Raw genomic sequence first — 19619 nt, forward strand, 5'->3', positions numbered from 1 at the left:
CTCTAGGTGCAGCTGTGGTTGTTGTGGGAGAACCTGTTGCTGTAGGTGCAGCTGTGGTTGTTGTTGGAGCTACTGTAGTTGTAACAAGAGCTGTAATTGCCGTTGGTGCAGCTGTGGTTGTCGACAGTGAAGCTGAGATTGTTGTGGAAGCAGCTGTGGTCGCTGTAGGTGGAGCAGTGGTTGTCGTTGGTGCAGCTGTGGCTGTTGTGGAAGCAGCTGGGGTTATTGTTGGAGCTGCTGTTGCTGTAAGAGCCATTGTAGTTGTATCAGAAACTTTAGTTGTCGTTTGTGCAGCTGTGGCTGTTGTTGGAGAAGCTGTTGTTGTAGGTGCAGCTGTGGTTGTTGAAGGTGACCATGAGGTCAATGTGGAAGCATCTGTGGTCGCTGTAGGTGGAGCTGTGGTTGTTGTGGGAGAAGCTGTTGCAATAGGTGGAGCTGTTGTTGTTGAAGGTGACGCTGAGGTCGATGTGGACGCATCTGTGGTCGCTTTAGGTGGAGCTGTGGTTATTGTTGGCGCCACTGTGGTTGTTGTGGGAGCAGCTGGGGCTGTTGTTGAAGCTGCTGTTGTTGTAGGAGCTACTGTAATTGTAACAAGAGCTGTAGTTGCCGTTCGTGCAGCTGTGGTTGTCGACGGTGAAGCTGAGATTGTTGTGGAAGCAGCTGGGTTGGCTATTGATAGAGCTGTGGTTGTCGTTGGTGCATCTGTGGTTGTTGTGGAAGCAGCTGTGGTTGTTGTGGAAGTAGTTGGGGTTATTGTTGGAGATGCTGTTGCTGTAAGAGCCATTGTAGTTGTAACAGAAACTTTAGTTGTCGTTTGTGCAGCATTGGCTGTTGTAGGAGACGCTGTTGTTGCTGTAGGTGTAGCTGTGGTTGTCGAAGGTGACGCTGAGGTCGATGTGTAAGCATCTGTGGTTGCTGTAGGTGCAGCTGTGGTTGTTGTGGGAGAACCTGTTGCTGTAGGTGCAGCTGTGGTTGTTGTTGGAGCTACTGTAGTTGTAACAAGAGCTGTAATTGCCGTTGGTGCAGCTGTGGTTGTCGACGGTGAAGCTGAGATTGTTGTGGAAGCAGCTGTGGTCGCTGTAGGTGCAGCTGTGGTTGTTGTGGGAGAAACTGTTGCTGTAGGTGCAGCTGTGGTTGTTGAAGGTGACTCTGAGGTCGATGTGGAATCATCTGTGTTCGCTGTAGGTGCAGCTGTGGTTGTTGTGGGAGAAACTGTTGTTGTAGGTGCAGCTGTGGTTGTTGAAGGTGACGCTGAGGTCGATGTGGAATCATCTGTGGTCGCTGTAGGTGGAGCTGTGGTTATTGTTGGTGCAACTGTGGTTGTTGTGGGAGCAGCTGAGGTTGTTGTTGAAGCTGCTGTTGTTGTAGGAGCTACTGTAGTTGTAACAAGAGCTGTAGTTGCCGTTGGTGCAGCTGTGGTTGTCGACGGCGAAGCTGAGATTTTTGTGGAAGCAGCTGTGGTCGCTGTAGGTGGAGCTGTGGTTGTCGTTGGTGCAGCTCTGGTTGTTGTGGAAGCAGCTGGGGTTATTGTTGGAGCTGCTGTTGCTGTAAGAGCCATTGTAGTTGTATCAGAAACTTTAGTTGTCGTTTGTGCAGCTGTGGCTGTTGTTGGAGAAGCTGTTGTTGCTGTAGGTGCAGCTGTGGTTGTCGAAGGTGACGCTGAGGTCGATGTGGAAGCATATGTGGTCGCTGTAGGTGGAGCTGTGTGTATTGTTGGTGCAACTGTGGTTGTTGTGGGAGCATCTGGGGTTGTTGTTGGCGCTGCTGTGGTTGTTGGTTCCATTGTTGTTGAAACATGAACTGTTGTTGCCGTTGGTGAAGCTGTGGTTGTTGTAGGAAAATATGTTGTTGCTGTAGGTGCAGCTGTGGTTGTTGAAGGTGACGCTGAGGTCGATGTGGAAGCATCTGTGGTCGCTGTTGGTGGAGCTGTGGTTGTCGTTGGTGCAGCTGTGGTTGTTGTGGGAGTAGCTGGGGTTGTTGGAGATGCTGTTGTTGTTGCAGCCATTGTTGTTGTAACAGGAAATGTTCTAGCCGTTGGTACGGCTGTGGTTGTTGTGGGAGAAGCTGTTGTTGATGTAGGTGCAGCTGTGCTTGTCGAAGGTGAAGCTGAGCTCATTGTGGTAGTGACAGTTGTCGCTGTAATTGGAGCTCTGGTTGTCGTTGGTGCAGCTCTGGTTGTTGTAGGAACAGCTGGGGTTGTTGTTGGAGAAGCTGTTGTTGCTGTAGGTGAATCTGTGGTTGTCGTTGGTGCAGCTCTGGTTGTTATGGGAGCAGCTGTTGTTGTTGAGATAGCTGTAGTTGAAAGTGAATCTCTGATTGCTGTTGGAGCAGCTGTGGTTGTTGATTCCAGCGCTTTGTTTGTTGTTGCTGCAGCTATTGTTTTTGTAACTGCAACTGTGGTTGTTGTGTAAGCAGTTGTGGTTGTTGTGGGAGAAGCTGTGGTTGTTGTGGGTGAAGCTGTGGTTGTTGTGGGTGAAGCTGTGGTTGTTGTGGGATAAGCTGTGGTTGTTGTGGGATAAGCTGTGGTTGTTGTGGGAGAACCTGTTGTTGTAGTTTGTGCAGCTGTGGTTGTTGGAGCAGCTGTGGTTGTTGAGGACAGAGCTTCGGCTGTTGTTGCTTCAGCTTTTGTTGTTGTAGCTACAACTGTGATTTTTGTAGGAGCAGCTGTGGTTGATATGTGAGAAGTTGTGGTTGTTGTGGGAGAAGCTGTGGTTGTTGTGGGAGAAGCTGTGGTTGTTGTGGGAGAAGCTGTGTTTGTTGTGGGAGAAGCTGTGGTTGTTGTGGGAGAAGCTGTGGTTGTTGTGGGAGAAGCTGTGGTTGTTGTGGGAGAAGCTATTGTTGTAGGTGGAGCAGCTGTTGATGTAGTTTGAGCAGCTGTGGTTGTTTTGGGAGAAGCTGTTGTTGTTGAGGCCAGCGCTTCGGTTGTTATTGCTGCAGCTTTTGTTGTTGTAGCTGCAACTGTGGTTGTTGTTGCAGCAGCTGTGGTTGCTGTGTGAGCAATTTTGGTTGTTGTTGGAGAAGCTGGGGTTGTTGTAGGAGAAGCTGTTGTTGTAGTTTGTGCAGCTGTCGTTGTTTTTGGAGCAGCTGTGGTTGTTGAGGCCAGCACTTCGGTTGTTATTGCTGGAGCTTTTGTTGTTGTAGCTGCAACTGTGGATGTAGGAGCAGTTGTGGTTGTTGTGGGAGAAGCACTGGTTGTTGTGGGAGAAGCTGTGGTTATTGTTGGAGAAGCTGTGGTTATTGTTGGAGAAGCTGTTGTTGTAGTTTGAGCAGCTGTGGTTGTTGTTGGAGCAGTTGTGGTTGTTGTGGGAGAAGCTCTGGTTGTTGTGGGAGAAGCTGTGGTTATTGTTGGAGAAGCTGTTGTTGTAGTTTGAGCAGCTGTGGTTGTTGTTGGAGCAGTTGTGGTTGTTGTGGGTGAATCTGTGATTGCTGTTGGAGCAGCTGTGGTTGTTGAGGCCAACGCTTCGGATGCTGTTTCTGCAGTTTGTGTTGTTGTGACTCCAACTGTGGTTGTTGTTGCAGCAGATGTGGTTGTTGTCTGAGCAAATGTGGCTGTTGTTGGAGAAGCTGTGGTTGTTGTTGGAGCAGCTGTGGTTGTTGAGGCCAGCGATTCGGTTGTTTTTGCTGAAGCTTTTGTAGTTGTAGCTGCAGCTGTGGTTGCTGTGTGAGCAGGTGTGGTTGTTGTGGGAGAAGCTGTGGTTGTTGTGGGAGAAACTGTGGTTGTTGTGGGAGAAGCTGTGGTTGTTGTGGCAGAAGCTGTTGTTGTAGTTTGTGCAGCTGTGGTTGTTGTTGGAGCAGCTGTGGTTGTTGAGGCCAGCGCTTCAGTAGTTGTTGATGCAGCTTTTGTTGTTGTAGCGGCAACTGTGGTTGTTGTAGGAGCAGCTGTGATTGTTGTGGGAGAAGATCTGGTTGTTGTGGGAGAAGCTGTGGTTATTGTTGGAGAAGCTGTTGTTTTAGTTTGAGCAGATGTGGTTGTTGTTGAAGCAGTTGTGGTTATTGTGGGTGAATCTGTGATTGCTGTTGGAGCAGGTGTGGTTGTTGAGTCCAACGCTTCGGTTGTTGTTGCTGCAGCTTTTGTTGTGTGAGCAATTGTGGCTGTTGTCGGAGAAGCTGTGTTTGTTGTGAGAGAAGCTGTGGTTGTTGTGTGAGACGCTGTTGATGTAGTTTGAGCAGCTGTGGTTGTTGTTGGAGCAGCTGTGGTTGTTGTTGGAGCAGCTGTGATTGTTGAGGCCAGCGCTTCGGTTGCTATTTCTGCAGCGTTTGTTGTTTTAGCTGCAACTGTGGTTGTAGTGTGAGCAGCTGTAGTTGTTGTGTGAGCAGATGTGGTTGTTGTGGGAGAAGCTGTGGTTGTTGTGGGAAAAGCTGTTGTTGTAGTTTGAGCAGCTGTGGTTGTTGTTGGAGAAGCTGTTGTTGATGTGGAAGCAGTTGTGGTTTTAGTAAGGGAAGCTGTTGTTGGAGCTGCTGTAGTCGTGGGAACATATTTGGTTATTGTGGGTGCATCTGTGGTTGTTGTGGGAGCAGCTGTGTTTACTGTAGTCACAGCTGGACTTTTCAAAGCTACAGCTGTAGATGTCAATGGTGTTGCTGTGGTTGTTTTGGGAGAAGCTGTGGTTGTTGTGGGAGAAGCTGTTGTAGTTTGTGCAGCTGTGGTTGTTGTGGGAGAAGCTCTGGTTGTTGTGGGAGAAGCTGTGGTTATTGTTGGAGAAGCTGTTGTTGTAGTTTGAGCAGCTGTGGTTGTTGTTGGCGCAGTTGTTGTTGTTGTGGTTGAATCTGTGATTGCTGTTGGAGCAGCTGTGGTTGTTGAGGCCAATGCTTCGGATGCTGTTGCTGCAGTTTGTGTTGTTGTGACTCCAAATGTGGTTGTTGTCTGAGCAAATGTGGCTGCTGTTGGAGAAGCTGTGTTTGTTGTGGGAGAAGCTGTGGTTATTGTTGGAGAAGCTGTTGTTGTAGTTAGAGCAGCTGTGGTTGTTGGAGCAGCTGTGGTTGTTGAGGCCAGCACTTCGGTTGTTATTTCTGCAGCGTTTGTTGTTTTAGCTGCAACTGTGGTCGTTGTTGCAGCAGCTGTGGTTGTTGTGTGAGCAGTTGTGGTTGTTGTGGGAGAAGCTGTGTTTGTTGTGGTAGAAGCTGTTGTTGTAGTTTGAGCAGCTGTGGTTGTTGTTGGAGAAGCTGTTGTTGATGTGGAAGCAGGTGCGGTTTTAGTAAGGGAAGCTGTTGTTGGATCTGCTGTAGTCGTGGGAACATATTTGGCTATTGTGGGTGCATCTGTGGTTGTTGTGGGAGCAGCTGTGGTTACTGTAGCCACAGTTGCACTTGTCAAAGCTAAAGCTGTAGATGTCAATGGTGTTGCTGTGGTTGTTTTGGGAGCAGTTGTGGTTGTTGAGATGGCTGTAGTTGTTGTGGGTGAATCTGTGATTGCTGTTGGAGCAGCTGTGGTTGTTGATGCCAGAGCTTCGGTTGTTGTTGCCTCAGCTTTTGTTATTGCAGCAACTGTGGTTGTTGTACGAGCAGCTGTGGTTGTTGTGTGAGCAGTTGTGGTTGTTGTGGGAGAAGCTCTTGTTGTTATGGGAGCTGCTGTTGTTGTTGTTGGAGAAGCTGTGGTTGTTGTGGGAGCTGCTGTTGTTGTAAGGGCAATTGTAGTTGTAACAGGAATTGTAGTTGCTGTTGGTGCAGCTGTTGTTGTTGTGGGAGAAGCTGTTGTTGCTGTCGGTGCAGCTGTGTTTGTCGATGGTGAAGCTGACGTCATTGTGGAAGCATCTGTGGTTGCTGTAGGTTGAGCTGTGGTTGTCGTTGGTGCAGCTGTGGTTGTCGATGGTGAAGCTGAAGTCATTGTGGAAGCATCTGTGGTTGCTGTAGGTTGAGCTGTGGTTGTCGTTGGTGCAGCTGTGGTTGTTGTGGGTGTAGCTGTGCTTTTTGTAGACACAGATGTACTCATCAGAGCTGTTGTGGGAGACACTGTGGTGGTTTTAGGAGAAGCTGTTGTTGGTGTGGAAGCACCTGTGGTTTTAGTAAGGGAAGCTGATGTTGGAGCTGCTGTAGTTGTGGGAACATAATTGGTTATTGTGAGTGCATCTGTGGTTGTTGGGGGAGCTGTTGTGGTTGTTGTGGGAGAAGCTGTGGTTGTTGTGGGAGAAGCTGTTGTTGTAGTTTGTGCAGCTGTCGATGTTTTTGGAGCAGCTGTTCTTGTTGAGGCCAGCGATTCGGTTGTTTTTGCTGCACCTTTTGTAGTTGTAGCTGCAGCTGTGGTTGCTGTGTGAGCAGGTGTGGTTGTTGTGGGAGAAGCTGTGGTAGTTGTGGGAGAAGCTGTGGTTGTTGTTGGAGCAGCTGTGGTTGTTGTGGCCAGCGCTTTGGTTGTTGTTGCTGCAGCTTTTGTTGTTGTAGCGGCAACTGTGGTTGTTGCAGGTGCACCTGTGGTTGTTGTGGGAGAAGCTGTGGTTATTGTTGGAGAAAATGTTGTTTTAGTTTGAGCAGCTGTGGTTGTTGTTGGAGCAGTTGTGGTTGTTGTGGGTGAATCTTTGATTGCTGTTGGAGTAGGTGTGGTTGTTGAGTCCAACGCTTCGGTTGTTGCTGCTGCAGCTTTTGTTGTGTGAGCAATTGTGGCTGTTGTCGGAGAAGCTGTGTTTGTTGTGGGAGAAGCTGTCGTTGTTGTGTGAGACGCTGTTGATGTAGTTTGAGGAGCTGTGGTTGTTGTTGGAGCAGCTGTGGTTGTTGTTGGAGCAGCTGTGGTTGTTGAGGCCAGCACTTCGGTTGTTATTTCTGCAGCGTTTGTTGTTTTAGCTGCAACTGTGCTTGTTGTGTGAGCAGCTGTGGTTGTTGTGTGAGCAGTTGTGGTTGTTGTGGGAGAAGCTGTGTTTGTTGTGGTAGAAGCTGTTGTTGTAGTTTGAGCAGCTGTGGTTGTTGGAGAAACTGTTGTTGATGTGGAAGCAGTTGTGGTTTTAGTAAGGGAAGCTGTTGTTGGAGCTGCTGTAGTCGTGGGAACATATTTGGTTATTGTGGGTGCATCTGTGATTGTTGTGGGAGCAGCTGTGGTTACTTTAGCCACAGCTGCACTTGTCAAAGCTACAGCTGTAGATGTCAAGGGTGTTGCTGTGGTTGTTGTGGGAGAAGCTGTGGTTGTTGTGGGAGAAGCTATTGTTGTAGTTTGTGCAGCTGTGGTTGTTGTTGGAGCAGCTGTGATTGTTGAGGCCAGCGCTTCGGTTGTTGTAGCTGCAACTGTGGTTGTTGGAGGAGCAGCTGTGGTTGTTGTGGGAGAAGCTGTGGTTGTTGTGGGAGAAGCTGTGGTTGTTGTGGGAGAACCTGTGGTTATTGTTGGAGAAGCTGTTGTTGTAGTTTGAGCAACTGTGGTTGTTGTTGGAGCAGTTGTGGTTATTGTGGGTGAATCTGTGATTGCTGTTGGAGCAGGTGTGGTTGTTGAGTCCAACGCTTCGGTTGTTGTTGCTGCAGCTTTTGTTGTGTGAGCAATTGTGGCTGTTGTCGGAGAAGCTGTGTTTGTTGTGGGAGAAGCTGTGGTTGTTGTGGGAGAAGCTGTTGATGTAGTTTGAGCAGCTGTGGTTGTTGTTTTAGGAGCTGTGGTTGTTGTTGGAGAAGCTGTGGTTGTTGTTGGAGCAGCTGTGGTTGTTGTGGGAGAAGCTGTTGTTGTAGTTTGTGCAGCTGTGATTGCTGTTGGAGCAGCTGTGGTTGTTGAGGCCAGCGCTTCGGTTGTTATTTCTGCAGCGTTTGTTGTTTTAGCTGCAACTGTGCTTGTTGTGTGAGCAGCTGTGCTTGTTGTGTGAGCAGTTGTGGTTGTTGTGGGAGAAGCTGTGGTTGTTGTGGGAGAAGCTGTGGTTGTTGTGGGAGAAGCTGTGGTTGTTGTGGGAGAAGCTGTGGTTGTTGTGGGAGAAGCTGTTGTTGTAGTTTGAGCAGCTGTGGTTGTTGTTGGAGCTGTTGTGGTTGTTGTGGGAGAAGCTGTTGTTGTAGTTTGTGCAGCTGTGATTGCTGTTGGAGCAGCTGTGGTTGTTGAGACCAACGCTTTCGTTGTTGTTGCTGCAGCTTTTGTTGTTGTAGCGGCAACTGTGGTTGTTGTAGGAGCAGCTGTGGTTGTGGGAGAAGCTCTGGTTGTTGTGGGAGAAGCTGTGGTTATTGTTGGAGAAGCTGTTGTTGTAGTTTGAGCAGCTGTGGTTGTTGTTGGAGCTGTTGTGGTTGTTGTGGGTGAATCTGTGATTGCTGTTGGAGCAGCTGTGGTTGTTGAGTCCATCGCTTCTGTTGTTGTTGCTGCAGCTTTTGTTGTTGTGACTCCAACTGTGGTTGTTGTTGCAGCAGCTGTGGTTGTTGTGTGAGCAATTGTGGCTTTTGTCGGAGAAGCTGTGTTTGTTGTGGGAGAAGCTGTGGTTGTTGTGTGAGACGCTGTTGATGTAGTTTGAGCAGCTGTGGTTGTTGTTGGAGCAGCTGTGGTTGTTGTTGGAGCAGCTGTGGTTGTTGAGGCCAGCACTTCGGTTGTTATTTCTGCAGCGTTTGTTGTTTTAGCTGCAACTGTGCTTGTTGTGTGAGCAGCTGTGCTTGTTGTGTGAGCAGTTGTGGTTGTTGTGGGAGAAGCTGTGGTTGTTGTGGGAGAAGCTGTGGTTGTTGTGGGAGAAGATGTTGTTGTAGTTTGAGCAGCTGTGGTTGTTGTTGGAGCTGTTGTGTGTGTTGTGGGAGAAGCTGTTGTTGTAGTTTGTGCAGCTGTGATTGCTGTTGGAGCAGCTGTGGTTGTTGAGGCCAACGCGTTGGTTGTTGTTGCTGCAGCTTTTGTTGTTGTAGCGGCAACTGTGGTTGTTGTAGGAGCAGCTGTGGTTGTGGGAGAAGCTCTGGTTGTTGTGGGAGAAGCTGTGGTTATTGTTGGAGAAGCTGTTGTTGTAGTTTGAGCAGCTGTGGTTGTTGTGTGAGCAGTTGTGGTTGTTGTGGGAGAAGCTGTGGTTGTTGTGGGAGAAGCTGTGGTTGTTGTGGGAGAAGCTGTTGTTGTAGTTTGAGCAGCTGTGGTTGTTGTTGGAGAAGCTGTTATTGATGTGGAAGCAGTTGTGGTTTTAGTAAGGGAAGCTGTTGTTGGAGCTGCTGTAGTCGTGGGAACATATTTGGTTATTGTGGGTGCATCTGTGGTTGTTGTGGGAGCAGCTGTGGTTACTGTAGCCACAGCTGCACTTGTCAAAGCTACAGCTGTAGATGTCAATGGTGTTGCTGTGGTTGTTTTGGGAGCAGCTGTTTTTGTTGAGATGGCTGTAGTTGTTGTGGGTGAATCTGTGATTGCTGTTGGAGCAGCTGTGGTTGTTGATGCCAGAGCTTCGGTTGTTGGTGCCTCAGCTTTTGTTATTGTAGCTGCAACTGTGGTTGTTGTACGAGCAGCTGTGGTTGTTGTGTGAGCAGTTGTGGTTGTTGTGGGAGCTGCTGTTGTTGTTGTGGGAGCTGCTGTTGTTGTAAGGGCAATTGTAGTTGTAGCAGGAATTGTAGTTGCCGTTGGTGCAGCTGTGGTTGTTGTGGGAGAAGCTGTTGTTGCTGTAGGTGCAGCTGTGGTTGTCGATGGTGAAGCTGAAGTCATTGTGGAAGCATCTGTGGTTGCTGTAGGTGGAGCTGTAGTTGTCGTTGGTGCAGCTGTGGTTGTTGTGGGTGTAGCTGTGCTTTTTGTAGACACAGCTGTACTCGTCAAAGCCGCAGCTGTATATGTCATTGGTGTTTCTGTGGTTGTTTTGTGAGCTGCTGTTTTTGTTGAGACGGCTGTAGTTCTTGTGGGTGAATCTGTGATTGCTTTTGGAGTAGCTGTTGTTGTTGAGGCCAGAGCTTCGGTTGGTGTTTCTGCAGCTTTTGTTGTTGTAGCTGCAACTGTGGTTGTTGTAGGAGCATCTGTAGTTGTTGTGTGAGCAGTTGTGGATGTTGTGGGAGATGCTGTGGTTGTTGTGGGAGAAGCTGTAGATGTTGTGGGAGGAGCTGTAGTTGTTGTGGGAGAAGCTGTGGTTGTTGTGGGAGAAGCTGTTGTTGGAGTTTGTGCATCTGTGGTTGTTGTTGGAGCAGCTGTGGTTGTTGAGGCCAGCGCTCCGGTTGTTGTTGCTGCAGCTTTTGTTGTTGTAGCTGCAACTATGGTTGTTGGAGGAGCAGCTATGGTTGTCGTTTGAGCAGTTGTGGTTGTTGTGGGAGAAGCTGTTGTTGTTGTGGGAGAAGCTGTGGTTGTTGTGGGAGCTGCTGTTGTTGTAAGTGCCATTGTAGTTGTAACAGGAACTGCAGTTGCCGTTGGTGCAGCTGTGGTTGTCGATTGTGAAGCTGAGGTCATTGTGGAAGCATCTCTGGGCACTGTAGGTTGAGCTGTGGTTGTCGTTGGTGCAGCTGTGGTTGTTGTTGGAGCTGTTGTGGTTATTGTGGGTGAATCTGTGATTGCTGTTGGAGCAGGTGTGGTTGTTGTGTCCAACGCTTCTGTTGTTGTTGCTGCAGCTTTTGTTGTGTGAGCAATTGTGGCTGTTGTCGGAGAAGCTGTGTCGGTTGTGGGAGAAGCTGTGGTTGTTGAGGCCAGCACTTCGGTTGTTATTTCTGCAGCGTTTGTTGTTTTAGCTGCAACTGTGCTTGTTGTGTGAGCAGCTGTGCTTGTTGTGTGAGCAGTTGTGGTTGTTGTGGGAGAAGCTGTGGTTGTTGTGGGAGAAGCTGTGGTTGTTGTGGGAGAAGCTGTGGTTGTTGTGGGAGAAGCTGTGGTTGTTGTGGGAGAAGCTGTTGTTGTAGTTTGAGCAGCTGTGGTTGTTGTTGGAGCTGTTGTGGTTGTTGTGGGAGAAGCTGTTGTTGTAGTTTGTGCAGCTGTGATTGCTTTTGGAGCAGCTGTGGTTGTTGAGGCCAACGCGTTGGTTGTTGTTGCTGCAGCTTTTGTTGTTGTTGCTGCAGCTTTTGTTGTTGTAGCGGCAACTGTGGTTGTTGTAGGAGCAGCTGTGGTTGTGGGAGAAGCTCTGGTTGTTGTGGGAGAAGCTCTGGTTGTTGTGGGAGAAGCTGTGGTTATTGTTGGAGAAGCTGTTTTTGTAGTTTGAGCAGCTGTGGTTGTTGTTGGAGCTGTTGTGGTTGTTGTGGGTGAATCTGTGATTGCTGTTGGAGCAGCTGTGGTTGTTGAGTCCATCGCTTCTGTTGTTGTTGCTGCAGCTTTTGTTGTTGTGACTCCAACTGTGGTTGTTGTTGCAGCAGCTGTGGTTGTTGTGTGAGCAATTGTGGCTGTTGTCGGAGAAGCTGTGTTTGTTGTGGGAGAAGCTGTGGTTGTTGTGTGAGACGCTGTTGATGTAGTTTGAGCAGCTGTGGTTGTTGTTGGAGCAGCTGTGGTTGTTGTTGGAGCAGCTGCGGTTGTTGAGGCCAGCACTTCGGTTGTTATTTCTGCAGCGTTTGTTGTTTTAGCTGCAACTGTGGTTGTTGTGTGAGCAGCTGTGGTTGTTGTGTGAGCAGTTGTGGTTGTTGTGGGAGAAGCTGTGGTTGTTGTGGGAGAAGCTGTGGTTGTTGTGGGAGAAGCTGTGGTTGTTGTGGGAGGAGCTGTTGTTGTAGTTTGAGCAGCTGTGGTTGTTGTTGGAGAAGCTGTTGTTGATGTGGAAGCAGTTGTGGTTTTAGTAAGGGAAGCTGTTGTTGGAGCTGCTGTAGTCGTGGGAACATATTTGGTTATTGTGGGTGCATCTGTGGTTGTTGTGGGAGCAGCTGTGGTTACTGTAGCCACAGCTGCACTTGTCAAAGCTACAGCTGTAGATGTCAATGGTGTTGCTGTGGTTGTTTTGGGAGCAGCTGTTTTTGTTGAGATGGCTGTAGTTGTTGTGGGTGAATCTGTGATTGCTGTTGGAGCAGCTGTGGTTGTTGATGCCAGAGCTTCGGTTGTTGGTGCCTCAGCTTTTGTTATTGTAGCTGCAACTGTGGTTGTTGTACGAGCAGCTGTGGTTGTTGTGTGAGCAGTTGTGGTTGTTGTGGGAGCTGCTGTTGTTGTTGTGGGAGCTGCTGTTGTTGTAAGAGCAATTGTAGTTGTAGCAGGAATTGTAGTTGCCGTTGGTGCAGCTGTGGTTGTTGTGGGAGAAGCTGTTGTTGCTGTAGGTGCAGCTGTGGTTGTCGATGGTGAAGCTGAAGTCATTGTGGAAGCATCTGTGGTTGCTGTAGGTGGAGCTGTAGTTGTCGTTGGTGCAGCTGTGGTTGTTGTGGGTGTAGCTGTGCTTTTTGTAGACACAGCTGTACTCGTCAAAGCCGCAGCTGTATATGTCATTGGTGTTTCTGTGGTTGTTTTGTGAGCTGCTGTTTTTGTTGAGACGGCTGTAGTTCTTGTGGGTGAATCTGTGATTGCTGTTGGAGCAGGTGTGGTTGTTGTGTCCAACGCTTCGGTTGTTGTTGCTGCAGCTTTTGTTGTGTGAGCAATTGTGGCTGTTGTCGGAGAAGCTGTGTCGGTTGTGGGAGAAGCTGTGGTTGTTGTGGGAGAAGCTGTGGTTGTTGTGTGAGACACTGTTGATGTAGTTTGAGCAGCTGTGGTTGTTGTTGGAGCAGCTGTGGTTGTTGTTGGAGCAGCTGTGGTTGTTGAGGCCAGCACTTCGGTTGTTATTTTTGCAGCGTTTGTTGTTTTAGCAGCTGTGCTTGTTGTGTGAGCAGTTGTGGTTGTTGTGGGAGAAGCTGTGGTTGTTGTGGGAGAAGCTGTGGTTGTTGTGGGAGAAGCTGTGGTTGTTGTGGGAGAAGCTGTTGTTGTAGTTTGAGCAGCTGTGGTTGTTGTTGGAGCTGTTGTGGTTGTTGTGGGAGAAGCTGTTGTTGTAGTTTGTGCAGCTGTGATTGCTGTTGGAGCAGCTGTGGTTGTTGAGGCCAACGCGTTGGTTGTTGTTGCTGCAGCTTTTGTTGTTGTAGCGGCAACTGTGGTTGTTGTAGGAGCAGCTGTGGTTGTGGGAGAAGCTCTGGTTGTTGTGGGAGAAGCTCTGGTTGTTGTGGGAGAAGCTGTGGTTATTGTTGGAGAAGCTGTTGTTGTAGTTTGAGCAGCTGTGGTTGTTGTTGGAGCTGTTGTGGTTGTTGTGGGTGAATCTGTGATTGCTGTTGGAGCAGCTGTGGTTGTTGAGTCCATCGCTCCGGTTGTTGTTGCTGCAGCTTTTGTTGTTGTAGCTGCAACTATGGTTGTTGGAGGAGCAGCTATGGTTGTTGTTTGAGCAGTTGTGGTTGTTGTGGGAGAAGCTGTTGTTGTTGTGGGAGAAACTGTGGTTGTTGTGGGAGCTGCTGATGTTGTAAGTGCCATTGTAGTTGTAACAGGAACTGCAGTTGCCGTTGGTGCAGCTGTGGTTGTCGATTGTGAATTTGAGGTCATTGTGGAAGCATCTCTGGGCACTGTAGGTTGAGCTGTGGTTGTCGTTGGTGCAGCTGTGGTTGTTTTGTGAGCAGCTGTTTTTGTTGAGATGGCTGTAGTTGTTGTGGGTGGATTTGTGATTGCTGTTGGAGCAGCTGGGGTTATTGAGGCCAGAGCTGCGGTTGTTGTTGCTGCAGCTTTTGTTGTTGTAGCTGCAACTGTGGTTGTTGTTGGAGCAGCTGTTATTGTAGTTTGAGCAGTAATGGTTGTTGTTGGAGCAGTTTTGGTTGTTGTGGGAGACGCTGTTGTGGTTTTGGGAGAAGCTGTGGTTGTTTTGGGAGAAGCTGTTGTTGATGTGGAAGCACCTGTCGTTTTAGTAAGGGAAGCTGTTGTTGGAGCTGCTGTAGTTGTGGGAACATATTTGGTTATTGTGAGTGCATCTGTGGTTGTTGGGGGAGCAGTTGTGGTTGTTGTGGCCAGGGCTTCGGTTGTTGTTGCAGCATCTTTTTTTGTTGTTGCAGCAACTGTCGTTGTTGTAGGAATAGCTGTGGTTGTTGTGGGAGAAGCTGTGGTTGTTGTGCGAACAGATGTGGTTGTTGCAGTGGAAGCTGTTGTGGTTTTGGGATTTGCTGTGGTTGTTGTAGGAGAAAATGTTGTTGTTTTGTGTGCATCTGTGATTGTTGTGGAAGCAGATGTGGTTGTTGTGGAGATGACTTTGGTTGTTGTAGGGGAAGCTGCTTTGGTTGTGGGAGCTGCTGTAGCTGTCGTGGGAGAAAACGTGGTTGTTTTGGGTGTATCTGTGGTTGTTGTGGGGTTGAATTTGGTTGTTGTAGCTGCAGCTGTGGTTGTTGTAGGAGAATATGTGGTTGTTGTGGGAACATATGTGGTTGTTGCAGGGGAAGCTGCTGTAGTTGTTGTGGGAGACACTGTGGTTGTTGTGGGTGCATATATGGTTTTTTTGGGAACAGGTTTAGTTGTTGCTCGGACGGCTGTGGTTGTTTGTTGTTGGTAGGGTTCTGGGTGTTGTTGCCCGTGCTGTTGTTGTTCTTGCTGATGATGATGATGATGATGACGATGATGATTTTTTGGGGGCGGCTGTGGTTTTTTATGCGACTTCTCTTCTCGTCGTATCCGCAGCTGTGGTTGTTGTGGGTGCAGCTTTGTTTTTGTTTGCCACAGCTCTTCTTTTCGTACCCACAGTGTGGTTGTTGTGGGAGCAGCTTTAGTCGTCAATGTTGCGGCCGTGGTTGTTGTGGGAGCAGCTGTTGTTGTTGTGGGCTCAGCTGCGGTTGATTGTGCTGACACAGTTGTCAAGATTGTTGTTGCCGTAAGTACTGTTGATGGAATCGACATTATCATTATTATTATCATAGTTGTTTCATCATGCCCAGCACATTTAAGGGGGCATTTGAAGTGTCTGTCCTATATTTGAGAGAAATACGAAAGATCAGGGAAAAATTACCTAAATAAAAAACATATTTAACCTCTATTTTTGACACTAAACTACTTCCATACATTCCAACATAATTTGTTTTATCTGCTACCGGGCTGCCTTCAGTTGAGTTTTGTGAGGATTGGTGGCGTCCTAGAGCAAAACAGACGACATGTACGTGTTCATGAGAGACTCACCTTTTCATAGAGGGTTCAATAGTTTGTAAACCATTCGGACGCTACAGAGTTTTTTTTTAGAAGATTTTTGGGATGTTTTATGGTCTGTAGCTCTGCCACCTTTCACCGCAGATGCGGAAGGCCGATATCAGCGGACGCGGTCGATTGAGAAGCAGCCCATCCAAAAATACATCTCTAGCTTAAACAGACTGATTTGTACAGGGATTCATTTTATTATGTGAGTTACATATCCGGAAATTGACCAAAGAGGGTTTTAACTTGTATCTGAGCTATTGCCATTCAAGCAGGTAGAAATACAGCCTGTATGACACGTTTTTTTTATCATTTCTACCTGCTGTATTTCTTACATTTGGCATTACATAACAATTAGTTGTGCGGTTATTGGTAATGTGTTATATGGTTGGTCAATGATTGGTCAAAATAGCAAGCCCTCACATCTCAGTCACAAATGACAGCACCAATAAGCCCCCCATGAAGGAGTTCAAGGGGAGGAATCTATAACCTTTGTGGGCAGAGCCAAAGTTATTGCCAGGGACACAAGACCGAAGGCATCTGAACGTTTAAACTTGGGAAAATCTCAATTACATCACCGCATTCTGTACAATTAAAAAACCTGTGTCAGCTAGGTGTTGTCGATAACCGATCACGTTTTAGTAACCTAAACATGTGTTTTACGGTTGTGACGGACTACACACCGAAATGAGTGAGTTACTCAAGCGCAAGCTTTTGAGAAATTTGAACATGCAACATTCATGCAACCTAAAGCCAGAAGGCAGCTAGCTAAATATTTCCAAGTGCGGACAATCATTTGACAAACCATCTAAGGAAGCTAGCTATCTAGCCTGTAATACTTTGTACCTTGTTTGTCAATCTCTAATGCTAGCTAGCTATCCAGTTCCAACCTGCATGTGTAACGAATTTCCTCTTCGTCTGAGGAGTATGAAGGATCGGACCAATGTGCAGCGTGGTAAGTGTCCATAATAGATTTTTAATCAATCAAAATGAGCACAGAACAAAAATAACAAAACACGAACAAACAACCGAAACATTACCGTATGGTGCCCACACTGAAACAGGAAACAACCACCCACAAAACACAATAGAAAACAGGCTACCTAAATATGGCTCCCAATCAGAGACAACGACTGCCACCTGCCACTGATTGAGAACCACACTAGGCCAAACACATAGAAATATATCAACAGAACAAAACATAGAAAAACAACATAGAATGCCCACCCCAACTCACGCCATGACCAACTAAAATAAAGACATAAAAATGGAACTAAGGTCAGAATGTGACAGTACCTCCCCCCCCCCTAAAGGTGCGGACTCCGGCCGCAAAACCTGAACCTATAGGGGAGGGTCTGGGTGGGCATTTCACCGCGGTGGCGGCTCTGGTGCGAGACGTGGCCCCCACTCCACCATAGTCTTGGCCCACTTATGTGGCGCCTTTGGAGCGGCGACCCTCGCCGCCGACCTCGGACTGGGGACCCTTTCCGCCGGCCCCGAATAGACGGGAGACTCCGGCAGCTCCTGACTGACGGGCGACTCTGGCTGCTCCGGACAGCTCCGGACAGGAGGGAGGCTCTGGCTGCTCCGGACAGGAGGGAGACTCTGGCTGCTCCGGACAGGAGGGAGACTCTGGCTGCTCCGGACAGGAGGGAGACTCTGGCTGCTCCGGACAGGAGGGAGACTCTGGCTGCTCCGGACAGGAGGGAGACTCTGGCTGCTCCGGACAGGAGGGAGACTCTGGCTTGCCCGGACAGGAAGGTTAGTGCTTAGCACAGACACAGAACTCACCAGGCTGTGGAGACATGCAGGAGGCCTTGTCCTTGGCCGAGGCACCGGATGCACTGGACCGTGGAGGCGCACTGGCGGTCTCGAGCGTAGAGCTAGCCCCACTCGTCCTGGCTGGATTCCCCCGGTAGACCGGGAGGCGCGGGGAGTTGGAACAGGCCGCACTGGGCTGTGCTGGCGATCTGGAGACACTGTGCGTAGGGCTGGTGCAATATACCCCGGGCCGAGGAGATGCACTGGAGACCAGATGCGCTGAGCCGGCATCATCCCTCCTGGCTCGATGCCCACTCTAGCCCGGCCGATTCGAGGAGCTGCGATGTAACACACCGGGCTATGCGTGCGCACTGGGGACATCGTGCGCTCCCCCGCATAACACGATGCCTGCCCAGTCACTCTCTCGCCACGGTAAGCATGTGGAGTTGGCTCAGGTCTCCTACCTGAGTCCGTCAATCTACCCGTGTACCCCCCCAAAAAAATGTCTGGGACTGCCTCTCGTGCCCGTTACCTCGCGCCAATTCCTCGTAGTGGCGCCGCTCCGCTCTAGCTGCCTCCAGCTCCTCTTTCAAAATTTCCTCCCATGTCCAGGAGTCCAGAACCCTTTGCTCCTGGTTACCACGTTGCTTGGTCCATTTTTGGTGGGTGGTTCTGTAACGAATTTCCTCTTCGTCTGAGGAGTATGAAGGATCGGACCAATGTGCAGTGTGGTAAGTGTCCATAATAGATTTTTAATAAATCAAAATGAACACAGAACAAGAGATGGATGGCAGGAAGCTTGGCCCCGGTGATGTACTGAGCCGTATGCACTATCCTCTGTAGTGCCTTGATGTCGGAGGCCGAGCAGTTGACATACCAGGCTGTGATGCAACCCATCAGTATGCTCTCGATGGTGCAGCTGTAAACCCTACTGAGGATCTGAGGACCCATGCCAAATCTTTTCAGTCTCCTGAGGGGAAATAGGTTTTGTCGTGCCCTCTTCATGACTGTCTTGTTGTGCTTGGACCATGTTAGTTTGTTGGTGATGTGGACGCCAAGGAATCCGCCAAGGAATCTCAAACTGCTCCACTACAGCCCGTCAATGAGAATGGGGGCATGCTCGGTCCCCTTTTTCCTGTAGTCCACAATCATCTCCTTTGTCTTGATCATGTTGAGGGAGAGGTTGTGGTCCTTGCACCACACAATAAGCTGCCTCATTGTTGTCAGTGATCAGGCCTACCACTGTTGAGTCATCAGTGAAGTTAATGATGATGTTGGATTCGTGCCTGGCTGTGCAGTCATGAGTGAACAGGGAGTACAGGAGTGGACTGAGCACGCACCCCTGATTGGCCCCCGTGTTGAGGATCAGCGTGGCGGATGTCTTGTTACCTACCCTTACCACCTCTGGGCGGCCCATCAGGAAGTACAGGATTCAGTTGCAGAGGGAGGTGTTTAGTCCCAGAATAAATTAGTGATGAGCTTTGAGGGCACTATGGTGTTGAAAGCTGAGCTGTGGTCAATGAATAGCGTTCTCACGTAGGTGTTCCTTTTGTCCAAGTGTGAAAGGGCAGAGTGGAGTGCAATAGAGATTGCATCATCTGTGCGTCTGTTGGTGCGGTACGCAAATTAGGGTGGGTCTAGGGTTTCTGGGGTAATGGTGTTGTTGCGAGCCATGACCAGCCTTTCAAAGCATTTCATGGCGACAGATGATAGTGCTACGCGTCGTGCTACGTGATTGCTGCAATTCTATGCAATTTTAAATGCTTTGAGAATTGTTTTAATACCACAACAGTGATCGAAATGACTAGGCTACTCTGATACTGACAACCAGAGATAAATAAAAACAGCTTTGTCTTGAATTCAACCAATACTAAAACAAACAGATGTACAGTACATGTTGTATGTCTACCTATCTGAAGGCTCCTTTTCCTTTTTGCCCAAGTGATCCAGAATATAGTCTGGCATAGAACCACAGCGTCACACACTGCCTTCGCTTATTTTGATTCTGCTCCCCAAAACTGACACACAACATTTTATAAACTTGAGTGGGCAGGCAGTCAAAGAAGCTGAACCAGCTAGACTAACTTGGAGAACAAACATTTCACTTTAACACATCCTTGAAAAAGTTTGTTTGGCCCCTCAACCCACTCTCAACCCATCCATTGTCAACTAACTCCTATGCCCATTTTTTAAAGGTTCAATGCAGCCATTTTTATCTCACTAACAAATCATGTCTGGGTAACAATTATGTATCTAACTGTGTTTGCTTTAAATTAGCAAAGAGCAATTTCTCAAGCAAGAACTTGGTCTGAGTGCGGTGGGAAAACAGAAAATGTCCTTTTTATTGGAGAGGTTTGTGTATCTCTTTCTTATTGATCTATTATCTAATTTAATGTATGGTGCCATCACCATGGAAGCCCACAGCTACATCACACCAGAACAGGCTCAAATTTCAAGTGGCCTTTTCAAGCAGCTCTTACACAACACATTTCACATTTCACAGTATTGTTCCAACCTCATAGTGTGGAAATATATATAAAACACAGGAAAATCACATTTTTGACTGCACTGGAATTTTAACGATTTGATAATTTACAGGACATCTTTTTTTTACACATTATTTTACACTGTGAACATCAGGAACTATTTAATCTCACAGAAGTTGAACATGTTCTGCTCTCATTTCTTACCTGTTAGGCAGAGCAGTGTAGCTCTGCATCTCATCTTGATTTTAGCCATATCTCCACCACCTAAGAGAGAAAGATGATATCAAGTTTTCTACACATAAATGTTGGAACTATAATTTGATATTCTGCCTCGTACAATATATGTACAATTTGGCATGTGGATACGTTTACACACTCACCCCAATGGTTATCGATACCCTGAGATATCAAATCTTTCGTACCATAATTCACATACATAACGGAAATTATTTGCACCATTGATAAAGATGAGCCGAAAAGAC

General features: G+C 48.1%; 1 protein-coding gene across 1 annotated transcript; it reads right to left on the bottom strand.

Annotated features, from left to right (window-relative positions):
- Positions 1 to 1268: 1268 nt before the first annotated feature.
- Positions 1269 to 19370, bottom strand: LOC129856118 (probable cyclin-dependent serine/threonine-protein kinase DDB_G0292550). Its single transcript, XM_055924224.1, has 13 exons — positions 19342 to 19370; positions 15931 to 15945; positions 12029 to 12390; positions 10790 to 10946; positions 9500 to 9927; positions 8733 to 8796; positions 7856 to 8250; positions 7416 to 7497; positions 7045 to 7206; positions 5736 to 5934; positions 2092 to 2255; positions 1659 to 1947; positions 1269 to 1499 (listed from the first exon to the last, which is right to left on the bottom strand). Exons 1-13 carry the CDS (start codon positions 19368 to 19370, stop codon positions 1269 to 1271), a joined length of 2577 nt encoding a protein of 858 aa, XP_055780199.1.
- Positions 19371 to 19619: the final 249 nt, after the last annotated feature.

Source organism: Salvelinus fontinalis, chromosome 5 (assembly GCF_029448725.1).
Source record: "Salvelinus fontinalis isolate EN_2023a chromosome 5, ASM2944872v1, whole genome shotgun sequence".
Taxonomy (NCBI): domain Eukaryota; kingdom Metazoa; phylum Chordata; class Actinopteri; order Salmoniformes; family Salmonidae; genus Salvelinus; species Salvelinus fontinalis.

Coding starts and splice junctions, on each gene's coding strand:
- LOC129856118 (XM_055924224.1), bottom strand. CDS start 19,370: ATGCAGAGCTACACTGCTCTGCCTAACAG. Junction 7,498..7,855: donor CTTCTCCCACAACAACCACA/GCTTCTCCCACA, acceptor CAACAACCACAG/CTTCTCCCACAACAAACACA. Junction 7,207..7,415: donor GCAGCAACAACAACCGAAGC/GTTGGACTCAAC, acceptor CAACAACCACAG/TTGCAGCTACAACAACCGAA.